The sequence below is a fragment of the Rhinatrema bivittatum genome, chromosome 7 (assembly GCF_901001135.1).
Source record: "Rhinatrema bivittatum chromosome 7, aRhiBiv1.1, whole genome shotgun sequence".
In the NCBI taxonomy this organism is placed as follows: domain Eukaryota; kingdom Metazoa; phylum Chordata; class Amphibia; order Gymnophiona; family Rhinatrematidae; genus Rhinatrema; species Rhinatrema bivittatum.
This window is the reverse complement of record NC_042621.1, coordinates 72,857,196-72,872,475: the sequence shown is the minus strand read 5'-3', so window position 1 is coordinate 72,872,475 and position 15,280 is coordinate 72,857,196. Positions and strand designations below refer to the sequence as shown.

Here is a 15,280-nt window from a genome sequence, read left to right as displayed (position 1 = left end):
CACATCCTTTCACAACCAATTCTACAGCTCCACTCTGCACGGAGTAAAAACAGGACTAAAACTGGCTAAGCCAGAACAGTCGAATTATGTGCCTTTTCTAGTTTCACTATCTCTTTTTTGAGATGGGATGCCCAGTTATGCACACAATAAAAAAGTGTGTTTGCACCATGCATTGATACAGAGGCTCTCTCTATTTTATTCCCCATTCCTTTTCAAATAATTCCTATTTCTGTTTTTTGACCACTGCTGCACATGGAGCTAAGGATTTCAATGTATTCTCTACAATGACTTCAAAGATTGTCTTCCTGGATGCATGTTTTTACTGAGCCCAGCCTTGTGTACTTATAGTTTGCACTATTTTTCCCTATACCGACATTCAATATGGAATATCACATCGGTTTACGGAGTAACGTGGGATAATATGACAAGGGTGTCTTATTATTTTGCATCGTAACAGAATAAATTAAAAGTTTAACAATTAGGAACTATCGTATAATATATGATATACACAGAAACAAAGTGGCTTAGTTTAACCATTTTGGAACATAGAGGGAGCGTGAGATGCATCACTTTGCACTTGTCCATAATCCTTTGCTGTTTTAACAACTCTGAACAATTTTTGTATCTTCTGCAAATCTGCTCATCTTACTTGTTGCTCTCTTTTTCAGATCAATTCTGAAAATGTTAAAAACAGCACTGGTCCCAGTACAGATCTCTGAGGCACTCCACTGTTTACCTTCCTCCAATGGGAACACTGCCCATTTACTCTGTCTTAACCAGTTACCAATTCACAGCAAGGTCACTGCCACTTATTAATTTCCTGAGGAGCCTCTCTCATGAGGAAGTTCATCAAACGCCACCCGAAAATCCAGATACCATAATCGACTGGCTCGCCCTTACCTTCATGTTCATTAACACCTTAAAAAAAAATCTAGCAAATTGGTAAGGCAAGATTTCTGTTTGCTAAATCCAAGGTGGTTTTTCAAAAGATAGAAAATAGCACACGTGCGGTTGTAAAATGGCCTATATGGAAGTGTGTGTGCTATTTTAAAAACCGCAACATACGTACACATGTCAGGGACCGTGAGTAAAGTTACATATGCAAGAAAGGAGGAGCCAACATTTGCTCGCAAACCTTGCTAAAGCGATGCGCCTCTCTTACTTGGTCATATATACTCCTGCTCGATATCCGGTGTACGTGATCATAGACATCTCAAAAGTGAACAGATGTCTGGGGGAAGCTTCAAGCTGAAGTGCCAGGGAGGCCTGATTGGGCGAACTGGTTGACTAATTGGTAAAACGGGGTAATTTCATTACTGCTCGCATGTTATAAAATTCCAACTTATGCATGTAAAAAGCTGACTCATAGGGCATAAATGCGTCTAAATAACGCAGTAAGATCTATCCCTTGACAATTGGAAGTACAAATACGCGGCTATATCATTTGCGTACACTTACCCAGCTAAGTAGCACCTTTGCTGCTAAGTGGACAAAATTTGAACTTGTCTGGATAAATGGCTTTTTTTTTTTTTTTTTTTAAATATCCGGTTATCTTACATACCTGGAAAGTGCTAATTAGACAAGTATTGTTTCTCAGACTTCTGCCAGATGAGCAATGGAAAAACAAAAAAAAACTTTGTGAAACAAGGCCTTACGTGGTTTGTTTTTTTCTCTTTCCAGTGGCAAGGCCATGCTATCCCTTACCAAGCCTCAAGAGGGCCATATTTACAAAGGCACAGACAATACCTTTTCATACCAAGCCTATGCTTGGAAACTTAGGTCAAGCGACAAATTGTAGGCAATACTTTTTTCTTAGACCAACAGTGCATTTGTGACGAACACTACCTCCCGTCAGGGGTCTCTAAAAACCTGCTCTTTGACCTTTACAGAACCACCTATTCTAATGGACTGGCATACCAACCCCAACAGACATGCAGGACAGACTATCCTTACGCTTGGTGGGAGTCTAGACATTTTGGAATCCACGTGTCTTTGCCAAAAACATTATGGGCTGACTCACTAAGGCTTTTCCTCCCTTCCACGTCTATTGAAACCCACGGAAATAATCACGGTTTTTCCCGTACCCCCAACATCAACACAAAAACAGTTTGCTCACGGACAACACAGTGCTAGAGTCTGAAACATGGAAACATCCAAGAAAAAAAAAAAGCCTTGGCACTGGAGTGGACCTGCACTTCCCAAGGCATTTTACAGAGAAGTAAAAAAAAAAAAAAATACTAGCTAATACCTTGTAGGTAAAGTGGCCAAAATGAAATCAAATGTAAATACTCTATTCACTGTAAAACTAGAATTCAGCAACAATAAAAAACCAATACCAACTGAATGTCAAATAAGAAGTGAAATCATTTTGTGAAATAGCTTGTGCCGCACTGCAGCCACAGGTTTACAGTCAGAATGAGAGCCTGGGGTCCATCTTGGCAAACTTCTCCGTCTCTTCTGGTGCGAGGGCATTTCCTCTTAACCTAAACAGAGAAATCAAAAGCGATAATGAGCTGAACTGAAACTGGCATCTATTTAAAATTAAGAATACAGAATCCGACAGCCCGCTTAATGAAAGCACATTAATAAGCAGAGACCAACGATTAGACGCGCAAAGCGACGCGGTTATTCAGTCAGACGGTAACCGAAAGGGCCGAGCGGGCGCACGCGTAGCTTGTGCGCAGAGATGCGGCCGTTCACGCTGTATACGGGCGTAGGATTATAAAATCAGCTGTACGTGCCAACGCGTGCACGCAACTTTATACGGACGCACTCGTGCGCGCGAATGCCGGCTCTACTACGTAAGTGGGGGGATTTTATTAGGTACGCGCGCCAATGTAGTTACCAGTTTCCCCAACTCACCCAGGTAAAGGCTAGGACTTCCTACCCCCCCAAGTTAATCAGCCTCCAACCCTTAAAACCCAGCTAACTAGCCTCGTTTGTTTCATTACTTACACGCTATCCATAGCGGAAGTAAAGTTACGCAGTAGGGGGACCCTGGCACGCGCGACTGTGTGCGTAAATACTTATACGCGCATTTCATGTTACATACCCGGACAGCTCGCGTCCCATCCATGCCCCGCCCCCTTTTTTTTTTTGCCTTTCCCATTTGTGCGCTACCGGGAGATACTCCGGCGCTTCTTAAAATACGTGCAGCGGCACCAAGATACTCATGTATCTCTCAGCTTCCGCGCACGTAGGGCATTTAAATTTTGCCTTTATGATTTTTCTTATGAAGTCGTGTCTCCAAAATGCGCTGGTCCTGCACCTACCACACGGGAATGAACTGCGCTCTTAAACCAAAGTATGCTGCTTTATGATCTGAAATCTCTCCAATTTACAGGAAAAACACACACACACACACACAAACACACACACACACACACACACACACGTGATTAGCCAAAACAAAACATACAAATTACTTTAATGAATGCTAGCAACCTCTGCCCTCCACATTATATTTACATAACAATTAAGATGTATGTTTTCAAAATACGGAGAACGTCAGCAGATAAAAGGCAGTCTGTCTCCACCTGCTGCAATACAAAAGACCTTTCTTGAGCTCTAGCTTTTGTGATAATTCCCCGCAGCCAAGTGCACTCTGTACCTGCCCAAGTTTTTTCACTTCCTATCTGTTCCATATATATATATTCACCACCCTGTCTGAGAAAATTGTCTTTCATGATGCCTATCCCCTTCTGGCTTCATAACATGATCCCCTGTTTTATAACCTCCTTTTCACCAATAAAATGCTCACTTCTTGTAGATTTATACCCTTTGTGGTATAATATTCCTCCTCTTTTCCATAGTACACATATTAAGGTCTCACTTCATAAGGCTTATGGGACAGAGTTTCTCTCTCTCTCTCCTCTGGATCCCCTCAACTGCGGGTCACGTTAGAGATGCGTCCTCTAGTATTCCAGATGAGTCTTACAATGATTTCTACAGTAACCACTCGGGGTCTGCTGTGCTGTGCTGATGGCCCAAGCTGGCCGTCTTCCTTGCTAAGACAGGACACTGATTCTCCAGAAGGAGACAGTCTTTCTGACGTCTTCATTTACTCCTGATTAATGTAAGAAACTGACTAAATTACTACTTCAAGCTGGGTAGTTTACTGGCAATCCTTTTGAAATATGCAAGTTAACTTGAGTTAGACGCAGGTGTTTTCATAACCTTTGTAAAAAAGAGCGATTTACTCTATTAGACCAGAAACAAATACAAATCTCTGCCGTATATAAAACCATTATATATTTTATGCTGCTGCAATAAAACTCATTATATACCTCTAAAAGTTGCAGATATTCTGCTCCCTTTACATAAATCGGAGATGCTTGCTATCTGATAAGTCAATAATCTGTAACTAAGAAATCCTTACAAACCAAGTGTCATAAAAATCTTAGTGCAGAGATGCCAGCATGAATACAATAAATCAATACCTTCAATGCATCATACCCAATTAAATAACTTAGCTATTAACATTCTGAAGAAAAAGCCTACTGAAATAAAAATGTCTAATGTTTTCCTAAAGAGCCAAGTGTCCTCTAGCATCTGTAAAAAGTCTGGGAGGCTATTCCAAAAGACAGGACCTGCATTAGAAAAGGCCCTGTTATGAGTCTCAGCCAGACAAGCTGAACAGGTGGAGGGTATATCCAGAAAACCAGATCTTAGGGCTCAGGTGGGTTAATAAATATGGCACAAATCATTGACCCAAGGAGAGGTATTTACACTCAAATGTTTGTGAATCAGCATTGCCAATTTATACTTTATTCTCCACTGGATTAGCAGCCAGTGGAATTGATATGCAGGTCAATTTATGCACCTGTTATGTTGGTGCATATGTTTACCCAGACTGAGTGCAGGTGTTCCTGGGGGCAAGATTGTGGAAGGATTTGCACTTATGCAAATACTTTTACATTTTCAAAAAAATATGCGTATAAAAACAAGTTTGCTTACCGAAAACCGTGTTTTCTATAGATGGGTGAATTAGCCATGCTGTCTTGGGTGCAACGTCATCTGGTGGCGTGCAGCTCAGAACCTTCTCAGAGTAGTAGAGCTTGATGCTCTGCCCATGCACGGCTGCCCATGCACGATTACTTCAGTCATTGGTCTTCAGTTGATAGCAAAGATTCCGGACAGTGTCCGGTCAAGTTATCTGGAGTCTACCAGGAAGCTGGGTGGGTCCGCATGGCTAATTCACTCTGCTATCTATGGAAAACACTTTACAGTAAGCAAACTTGTTTCTTTCTGTCCGTAAGCGAGCGAGTTGGCTATACAATCTTGGGGCGTCCCAAGCTGAGGGTTGCTGTTTTCTGAGAGGAAGCCTCCTAAGTCCCTTCTGTAAGATATAGGTCATTCAAATTGTAATTCGTACGTATTGCTCTGCAACCTGGGTCCCTAAATGGCAGTATATAATTTACTCCTACAGTGGTCAATACTGCTTTGCCCACCACACCGTCTAACTCGGAAAGTCTGTCCAGGCAATAGTGAGACATGAAGGTGTGGATGGATGACCATGTTGCAGCTTTGCAAATGTCCGTTATAGGCACATTTTTTAGGTGTGCTAAGAATGAGGCAGCAGCTCATATCTGATGCTCTTTTACTGTTCCCGAGAGAGGTATGGAAGCTGAAGCATAATAGTGACTGATACAACTTGTTAACCAATTAGCTAGGGTTCTCTTTGAGATTGCAATCCCTATCTTGTTAGGATTATAGGAAACAAAAAGTTGTGGAGATTTTCTGTGTCCTTGTGCTCTCTCTTTGTAATACACCAGGGCTCGCTTGCAATCCAGAGTATATACATTTTTTCCCCTTTTGTTTTTACACGGTTTCGGGAAATATGTTGGTAAGGAGATTGATTAGTTCAGATAAAAGGCAGATACTAGTTTAGGGAAGAATTTTGGGTATAATACTTTATCATGGAAGAATTGTAGATAAGGAGAAAAATGAACTAGGGCTTGTAGTTCACTGATTCTTCTTGTAGAAGTGACTGCTACCAGGAATAGAATTTTCTATGTATGGACTTGAGGTCTGTTGATACCAGGGGTTTAAAGGGGCTCACCATGAGAGCTGTTAGCACTATGTTAATGTCCCACGGAATCAGTGGTTTCAATACTAGTGGGAACATGTGCAAGAGGCCTGTAATTAAACGATCTCTCTCAACACACCTGTTGATATCTCATCTATCCACTTGGAGGTAAGCAGCAATTGTGCACAAATGCACCCTTACAAGATGACGTTTGAAGGCCTGTCTGGGACAGAAGGTAAGAGGTAGTTGAGTAGGAGTTTTGGAGAACATTGAAAGCAGGTCAATCGACTGCGCATGACACCATTGTACATCACGAGATCATTTGAAGGAGTAGTATTGGTAAGTGGAGGATTTTCTTGAGGGCAAGAGAACCTCTTGAATCAGGCGTGGGAAGCATAATGGCTCTAAGACCTGGTGCTCAATCTCCAAGCCATGCAACCTCTTGCGTCAAAAGGCTGGGTTGCTTTCCCAGGGGCCTCGGTGGTTGTGATGACAGTTGTATAAGATATGCACATCATGGCTGCCTCTGCCATGCTGGAGCTATGAGGCTCATTTCCACTCAATCCTGGATGCATTTTTGTACTGTTCGTGTTAAGAGTGGAATTGGCAGAAAGGCGTACAGTAGACCCCAGACCACAAGAGAAGGAACGCAAATTAAAACTCTCTCCTCGGACTGGGAAGAAGAGAGCAAAATCTTTGCAGTTTTGCACTGTATTGAGTTGCAAAAACGTCTATGTAGGGTTTGCCTCATTTGTCGAAAATGCTGTCTGCTATTAACTGATCTAGAGCCCACTCGTATGGATGAAAAAAACTCTGCTGAGTTTGTCTGCTTATATGTTTGCTATTCCTGGCACTGCTTGCAAGGAGATAAAGCTTGCTGGTTTGCTCATTCCCATATCAGAGTTGCTTCTGTGCAGAGGCTCAATGAAACTGACCCTCCTTGCTTGTTTATGTAAAACATGGCCACCTGATTGCCTGTTTGAACCATGACCACTTTTTCCCTGTTAGGATGTGTTCAAATGCTACTAAGGCATTGAGAATTGCCCTGAGCTCCAGGAGGTTGATCTGATATGACAATTCTATGGTTGACCACAACACTTGAGTTTGGTAATGGAGGAGATGCACTCCCCAACTTGTGGTGGTGGTGGTGGTGTCCATGATGAGAATTAGCTAGTGAAGAGGAGGTTGCAGGGATGCTCCCTCTGCCAGAATTTTTGGTTTTAGCCACCAAGTCAAGTCTTTCTTCATTGAAGCCATGATGAAGACTTTGGCGGAAAGAGGATGAGTCAATTGAGACTATTGTTTCTTTAAACCCCATTGTAATCTGCGCATATGCAGATGGGTCAGAGATATTACATGGATAGCTGCTGCCATATAGCCCAACAGTTCTAACAGCTTGTGTACCGTTGTTCATGTTTTGCTTCTTAGATGTAAAAGCTAGGAGTCGCAAGTGTGTCACTCTGTCTTTGAGTAGGAATGCCCATTCTCACATGGAGTCTTATGCTCGCACCTATGAACTGCAAGATTCTGGTTGGTTGGAGGATTGACTTCTCATAATTGATGAGAAAACCTAGCTCCTCTAGGCATTGGATTGTGGTGCGAAGTGTCTGTGGAGATCTAGTGGATTGGATGAAACTATCAGCCAGTCATGCAGATACAGGAAGATTTACAATCCTTTGTGATGAAGATGTGTCACAGCCACTGCCAGACACTTTGTGAACTCTCTCGGAACAGAGGAGAGTCAAAAGGGGAGTACTTTATATTGGTAATGCATATTCTCTATTTAGAAGCAGAGGTACTGCCAGCAGGATTGGTAGATTGGAATACGAGCATATGAATCCTTTAGATTGAGTGAGCACATCCAATCGCCCAGTTGTATGAAGGGCAAAATGGACCTCAGAGTTGTCATCATGAATTTCTCCCTTTTCAATGTTTTGTTGAGAGGACGGAGATACAGTATTGGGCGAAGATCCCCAGTTCATTTGGGGATGAAGTATTGGGAGTAGAGTCCCTTGTTGTTGTAGGAAGGTGGGATGCACTGAATGGCTTTTTGCTCCAATAGTGTTTTATTATTTTAAGAGATGAATTTAAATTTAGTTAAGGTGCCTCATCGATGGAGCTAGTCAAGGCAACCTTGGGGGGAATCTTGAACTGCAAATGACAATCCCGCAGAATTATTTTCCATAGCCATTAGTTGGAAGTCACTTCGGTCCAAGCTGAGAAGTGATTAGTAACTCTGCCCTGACTGGAGCTGGTGGTTGTGGCTTGGCTCTCTTCAAAAACCCTGTTGATTTTTTGGGTTGGTGTGCTGTTGTGATTTTTCATGTCTACAGTCTCACTGACATCCTCTCTGTGGCACCTGTGGAGACTAGTCGAGGCTGCTGGTAGATTGGTGCCCTATATTGGATTTACTGTTTGTAGGGTTTCTATTAGTAATATGGCTTTTCATATTGAGAAAACAGCCGTTTAAACAGGGTGGATTGATCTGGTTGCAGTGTGAGAGACTACACCGCCACATTCTGTTCCTTTATCTGTGCCACTATTTTACGGAGCTTGTCTCCAAACAAGCTGTCTCCTAAGCAAGGAAGATCTGCAAGTTTTTCGTGCACATCCTCCCTGAATGCACTTGCTCATAACCAGGTAGTTCTATGGGCCACTACTGAAGATTAAGAGGTCCTTATAGTTGTTTTGAATACCTCATAAACTGAGCGGAGGAGAGGTCAGATTCCTTCTTCTAGATCCTGGAGTGGTTGAGATGTCATTTGCGTGCCAGTGTTGGAGTGCACAAAGGGTTTGAGTTATTGTAAGCACTCATATGTATTGCACCATGTAAAATTGGTGCTGCTGAATGTGCAAGGTTAGCATGGAGCTTTGCAAACTTTTTCTTGCAGAGTCTTCCAGGATCTTATCTTTACCTGGAGGGGAGTTTAGATTTCTTTGCCCTTTAAGGCTAATTCCACCATGACTGATGCATGTGGTAGGTGAATTAGTCCATAATACAGACATTTTGAGGCGAAATGTCAAATTCCTGGCCACCAGTAGTTTGGATTGTGGAGACTCCCAAGATTTCAGAAATACTGCGTCTAAAACTGAATGTGATGGCAGGGCTGCTGGCTCCGAAGGGATTCTAAGATCTTGAAGATTCTGAAGACTTCTTTGTGGGAATCTGGGATCTTCTGATTTCTACATTTAATCTTCCTCCCATCTTTTCTATGAATTTTGAATATGTCAGAACCTCCAAGAGAAATGTATGTTCCAGAGGTTCCTCTGGTTCGTCAGACAGAAGACTTGTAGATGAGGTAGGAGATAACAGTGGAGAGTGATAAGAGAGGGGAGTCTGCTCTAGCTGATTCTTCCCTATGTGTAGGGGAACTGTCTGGTGATCCTAGGCTCCTTGGGCTGTCCACCTTGGGTTGAGAATAGACCTGCCCCTGTCGGGTGTAGGAGCATGAACGTTTGGTGGGCTGACATTTGGATATCAGGATGAAAAAAAAACCTTTTAAAATAGATGAGATCTGAGCCATTGCCTCAACTGAGCTCAGTCTCTGGAAAACCAGAGCAGGTCTCGTCATCACTTCTCTGCATGTTAGAGATGAAGGATCTGGTCTTTTACGTGGTTTTGACATAGGAATGGTCACAAGATATATATATATATATATATATATATATATATATATATATATATATATATATATATATATATATATATATATATATATATATAAAATCAGAGATTGGAGAATGTCAAGGTCTAAGGCTAAGGCTTCCAGGCTCTTCGACATCTCTTGTCTCTGAAGAACATCACCACCTGAAGCTGGGGTTCTTCATGTTTCTGTCTTGACACCCTGGACATGTCCAAATATACTGGAAAGCCATTCTGTGATGATCCTGATAAGATAATTGAAGGTGATCTCAACAGAGACAGCCATGGCCTGGGCGCATAAGTCTGTAGGATAGGCTCCACATCCACCAAGACATCTAGAGGTTCAGAGATGACCTTCCTCTCGGCAATTCCCGAGGTGCCAAGGCCTCGTTGGCCAGCCATGCATGGGCAAAACATCAAGTTCTGCTACCCTGAGAAAGTTCCGAGCTGCGTGCCGCCAAATGACATCGCACCTAAGACAGCATGGCTAATTCACTCACTTATCAACGAAAAACTCTCGAAAAATTTCTGCACATGATTTAGCAAGTATAACTCTGTGAGGGTAGTTTCAGTGGGATAATTTTGAAAAGGAAAAGTACACATGTAATTTCCCTTTGAAAACTGGGGTCACTTATGCGTGTATTTGCTATCTAATTTTTGCAGACTTACAAAATTACCCCCTTTAAATGACATTAAATATAACCTCAGATCCCTCTCCTGGAGCACAACAGCAGCGAACAAAGCATGTGGCTCCACGCGATGCAGACAGAAGCCAGATGAAGTCATCCAAGCCACAACACAACACAGAACCTCTGCAGCTGATGCAATCATGTTTTCTGAAGCCATCCAGAAAGAGAAGAATTCAAAGCCCACGCATACGATGCAGCTACTGCTGTCCATCTCAGGTTCATGCAATCTCACAAACGTTACCATAGTGATATTCTGAACTGTAAATTAAAATGTATCTTACATTCACTAATCTGACAATAAAGTACAGGTATATGTCAAAGTAATACTTGCCAGACTGAAGTAACAGAGCAATTGTGTTCAAGAGCTTTAAGGAGCGATAGGACACCTCGCTCAGTAATCCCATTGTTAGATAGCCTAGAAAAGGTTATAACAAGATTATAAAACACGTCAATTGATTTTGCAATATAATTTTTGTGGCATTAAATTTCTTTTCTACTTAGCAACTAATATAAAGCTAAAAAACCACGACACACAAAGCACCAGTAATTACCGTATTTTTCGGACTATAAGGCGCACCGGATTATAAGGCGCATTATCAATGAGCGCCTGCTAAGGCGTCCAGATTCATATATAAGCCGCACCGGATTATAAGGCACAGCAGTGGCGCAGCGAGGGGTGGGCGGCTGCCAAGAAAAAAATTGCGTTTAAACGCGCTGATGCTCCTCCTCCTTCCTGTCTGTGCGTCCCCGGAAGTAAACGTTGCCGGAGCCGCGTGGGCAGGAAGGAGGGGAAGCATCAGCGCGTGCAGACGTGGAGCAGCACTTGTGTTTACGGACCGCTGCGAATCTCAAGTCACAGCGGCCCGAGAAGAAGAAGAGGCCCGGTAGCAGGGCCACTGCAGAGCCCATCCTGCGGCGACCCGTGAAGAGGAGGCCTAGAGGTGAGTGAGAGCCTGTGCTTGAGCAAGACAGCATGTGGGAGTGAGAGACTGAGTGTATGAATGATTGTATGAGACACAGCATGTGACAGTGAGAGCCAGTGTGTGTGTGTGTGTGTGTGAGAGAGAGAAATGCATGTGAGAATGAGAACCTGTGTGTTTGAGGGAAGAAGATGGAGAGAAAAGAAACAGAGTGGCAGCAGAAAAATTCACATATAAGCCACACCGGATTATAAGGCGCACTTCCGATTTCTGAGAAAATCGTAGGTTTTTATGTGCGCCTTATAGTCCGAAAAATACGGTACATGAAGGGGAAAAAGCCTCTCACTGCATAATGCCTGTAAAATCAAATAAGTTAAATTTAAGGGTACAGCAGCTTTGTCAGCCAGTCACTATCAGTAAGCAAATTCAAGGCAATCTTTCAACTTTAATAGTAAATATTAGCTCCATTTTGTTTTCTATTTTAAAAATGACTGAGTATAAAAGAGCTGTGCTGAGGAATCTGGAGAGCCAATTTGGGTTCCCATTATGTGCTTACTGTACAATATGTACCTCACAGGCAATCTCAAGTGGTACTTCTAGTTAAGATCCTTTGCTTATCAATGCATGCTTCCTTATAAAAAGGACTGCGCTTACTGGAATCAAAATTTAATGTTGGAAGTGTGTCTTTCTTGAATCCCTGAGATTTTGGCATACTGTCATTCAAACAGTAAGTAAACAGTAAGCATACAAAAAAGAAGCCTATATAAGCAAATGTTCAAAATTATCCAGCTGCAATAAGAAAGCATCTAAGATACTAATGAGAAAACTTGGGTCACACTGCATAGTAACAAAGTAAATGATGGCAGAATGGTCAATCCAATATGCCCAGCGAGGTGTTTAGGGTTGTAATTGCCTGTGAGGGAGGAGTGTACAGAAAACTCCCTCAGACTACCGTTAAGGGAGCAGGCACAGCTGTCTCACCCGGTCCTCAAGACTGAGACCCACAGGTAATCCTGGGTGAAGGGAAGAGCCCTTCTCACCAGAGTATTATGATCTCAAGGCCTAGAAGGGTCAAACAGGCCCCCAGGAGGAGACAGAGCCCCACTGTACAAGGAGAGCTGCTGCAGTTAAAGGTTTGAGAGTGACAACTGTTAAGACCTGCTAGGTTTAAATTTAGGACTTGCCCGACATCAAGGTGAGCTGACTGCCCGTGATTGACCTGCTTTACATTAGCCTTTGTTATTTGTGAGATACCTGAAGCCAAGGTGAGTTGCCTACGTTGTTTTGTTTGTCTGCACTGTAAATAAACTGCACTTAAGAAACAGCCAGAGTCTGCCTCCTGTTTTCCTCTGGCTGCTCCCAAGCCGCTATCGCTCAAGTTACCACATTGCTACTCTGTGCAGGTTACCCCCATGCCTTTTTGTTTAGGGCTGCAACTGCCACTCAGCTGTTTGAGTGTCAGAAACTTGAGAACTCTGTGGTTCCACCCAAAGAAGGACATGTAGAGTTTTTTTTCCCAAATAAATACATTTTGAAAGCATACAGCATATTAAAGTAGGTTTTATTGTTGAATGGAATTTATGACAAACACTGATAAGATAATTTCACCAGATTTGTATATCTATGGTACAGGGGATCTTACACCAATCTGTGTACAGGAACCTCTTAACATGAAATGGACAAAATGAAGGCATTGGATCAGCACATCATTTGATAATGATCCATAAAATGGTAAAATGGGCTGACTGGCCTCACCTGTAATATCATGTCTGACATTTTATCCAGTCATTCCCCATGAAACTACAGAAAAAAGGGTTCGCACTCACAAAGCGGGGAGTAGCTGGCTTGTTACGGCGGTTACTACCCCAAACCAAATGTGCCTGATACTTCACTTTCAATGTCTTACAATTCATTGTAAGACATTTACTTGTCATTGTTATTGTTGAGAATGTAAACCGAATTGATCAATAATTCTGTTATTGGAAAGTCGGTATAGAAAAATGCTAAATAAATAATAAATAAATATCCAGCATGGCTCTCTGCTTCAACGGCATGGGAGAAAGACTGATATATCACGCATTTCCAGCATAGCTCTCTGCTTCAACGGCAGGGGAAAAGAAAAACAACCAATAAGGGCTGTATAACAGTCTGGGTAAAACAAATAAGCATGGGTGTAGCTTGCTTATTGCGGCGGTTACTACCCCTACTACCCCTAACTAATCAAGCTAGACATATCACTTGGATGCAGCTCCATCACTGCTCTCTACATTAATGGTGGGGGTGGAAGGGAAATAGAACCAAGAGCTAAGAGAAACAGATAAGTATGAGAGAAAAAATGTGTGAGGCTTGCTGGGCACACTGGATGGGCCGTTTGGTCTTCATCTGCCGTCATTTCTATGTTTCTATGTAAGATATTTTTTTAGATTTCAAACTATGTAATAACTTGAAAAATATTTGTTTCAGTTTACATGTGATGACTATTACTTGTCCACAAGTGCATTCTGCCATTTTTAAATTTAGCTATAGACGCAGGTCATACTTTAGTACTTTCAAGGCTGAGTTTTTGTAAAGTGCTCTTGCAAAGGAGAATGCATCTTCGTCTACAATTCTGTTTTCTTCAAGGCTGCCAGAAAAAAAAAGAAAAATTCTTGAAATCACAACATTCAAGAACATGTATTTAACTCATTAGAATTTTTAAACAAGAGAAAAGAAATTCAATGTGTAAATAAAAATAAGAGCTACCTCCTGGATAGAATTAAAAACCAATCTATAAAGAAATACTTTGTAAATTGAATACAAAGACACATTGATTTTTGTACAATAACCAAACATTTTGGCAATATAACCAACAATTCATGGATAAAGCAAAGTTGCTTACCTGTAACAGGTGTTCTCTGAAGACAGCTGTTCAGACACATGTTGGTCACATGACTGTACTCATCAAGCTTTCTTTTAAGGCCAAAAGGCCTTTACTATAAATACATGAGAGATTTCAAGATGCAGAAGCCCTTCTATCCCACTCAATTCTGACAGTTTTGAGCGGCAGAGAATAAATCCAAAAAGGTGATGGAAAGGTTTGTGTGATGGACGAACAGCTATTTTCAAAGAATACCTGTTACAGATAAACAACTTTGCTTTCACGCAAGACAAGCAGTTCACCATAAATCACAGAAATGGAATTACCAAAGCTAAGGGGCATCTTATTAGAGATTTGTAGCACAATTGTTTGTGTTGATAATGGAGAAATTACTTACCTGATAATTTTGTTTTCCTTAGTGTAGACAGATGGATTCAGGACCCCAGTGGGTTATGGTTCCTCTGCTAGCCGGAGTCAGATTTCAAAGCTGGCGTCACCCTAGATAGACCCCTGCAGTGACTTCAGCTCTTCAGTATTTTCTTTGAAAAGCCACTGTGGCCATATATATCGAACAACTTGATTAGAATTTGGATACAACCTGATTAAACCCTTGGTTAACAAAACTTGATTAAAAACTGGAGACCGCCAGTGTACTCAACCAACGTAAGCATCAAAACCAGCCATATTGTGGATGCCCTGAACTAGGGGTAGGGCATCGGCTTACCCATATTCATATGGAATAGAGGTTCACCTCATGGGCGATTCCTTGGTGCCTCTCCTGAGCTGCTGAGTCCATCTGTCTACACTAAGGAAAACAAAGTTATCAGGTAAGTAATTTCTCCATTTCCTAGCGTATAGCCAGATGGACTCAGGACCAGTGGGATGTACAAAAGCTACTGCAGAATGGGGCGGGAGGCTGTCCATGTTCCAGTTAGCACTGCCTTGCAAAGGCTGCGTCCTCTCGAGCCTGGACGTCCAAGTGGTAGAACTTGGAGAAGGTGTGTAGGGAACACTATGTCGCTGCTCGACAGATGTCAGCGGGCAACAGTAGCTTAGCCTCCGCCCAGGATACTGCCTGGGTCCTAGTAGAATGAGCTTTGACCTGAAGGGGTAAAGGCTTCCCTGCCTCTACGTAAGCTGCCT

At 42.2% G+C, this 15,280-nt stretch overlaps 1 protein-coding gene across 2 annotated transcripts in view; it reads right to left on the bottom strand.

The window, feature by feature from the left end:
* Window positions 1-1,495: 1,495 nt before the first annotated feature.
* Window positions 1,496-15,280, bottom strand: part of NOD2 (nucleotide binding oligomerization domain containing 2) — a 75,843-nt gene continuing 62,058 nt past the window's right edge. For both annotated transcript variants that reach the window (XM_029608524.1, XM_029608523.1), the window contains 3 exons: window positions 13,820-13,903; window positions 10,692-10,775; window positions 1,496-2,483 (listed from right to left, as the gene is read on the bottom strand). In XM_029608524.1, coding sequence (XP_029464384.1) covers window positions 2,411-2,483; window positions 10,692-10,775; window positions 13,820-13,903 — 241 coding nt within the window. In that variant the 3' untranslated portion in view covers window positions 1,496-2,410. The remainder of the gene's footprint in view (window positions 2,484-10,691; window positions 10,776-13,819; window positions 13,904-15,280) is intronic.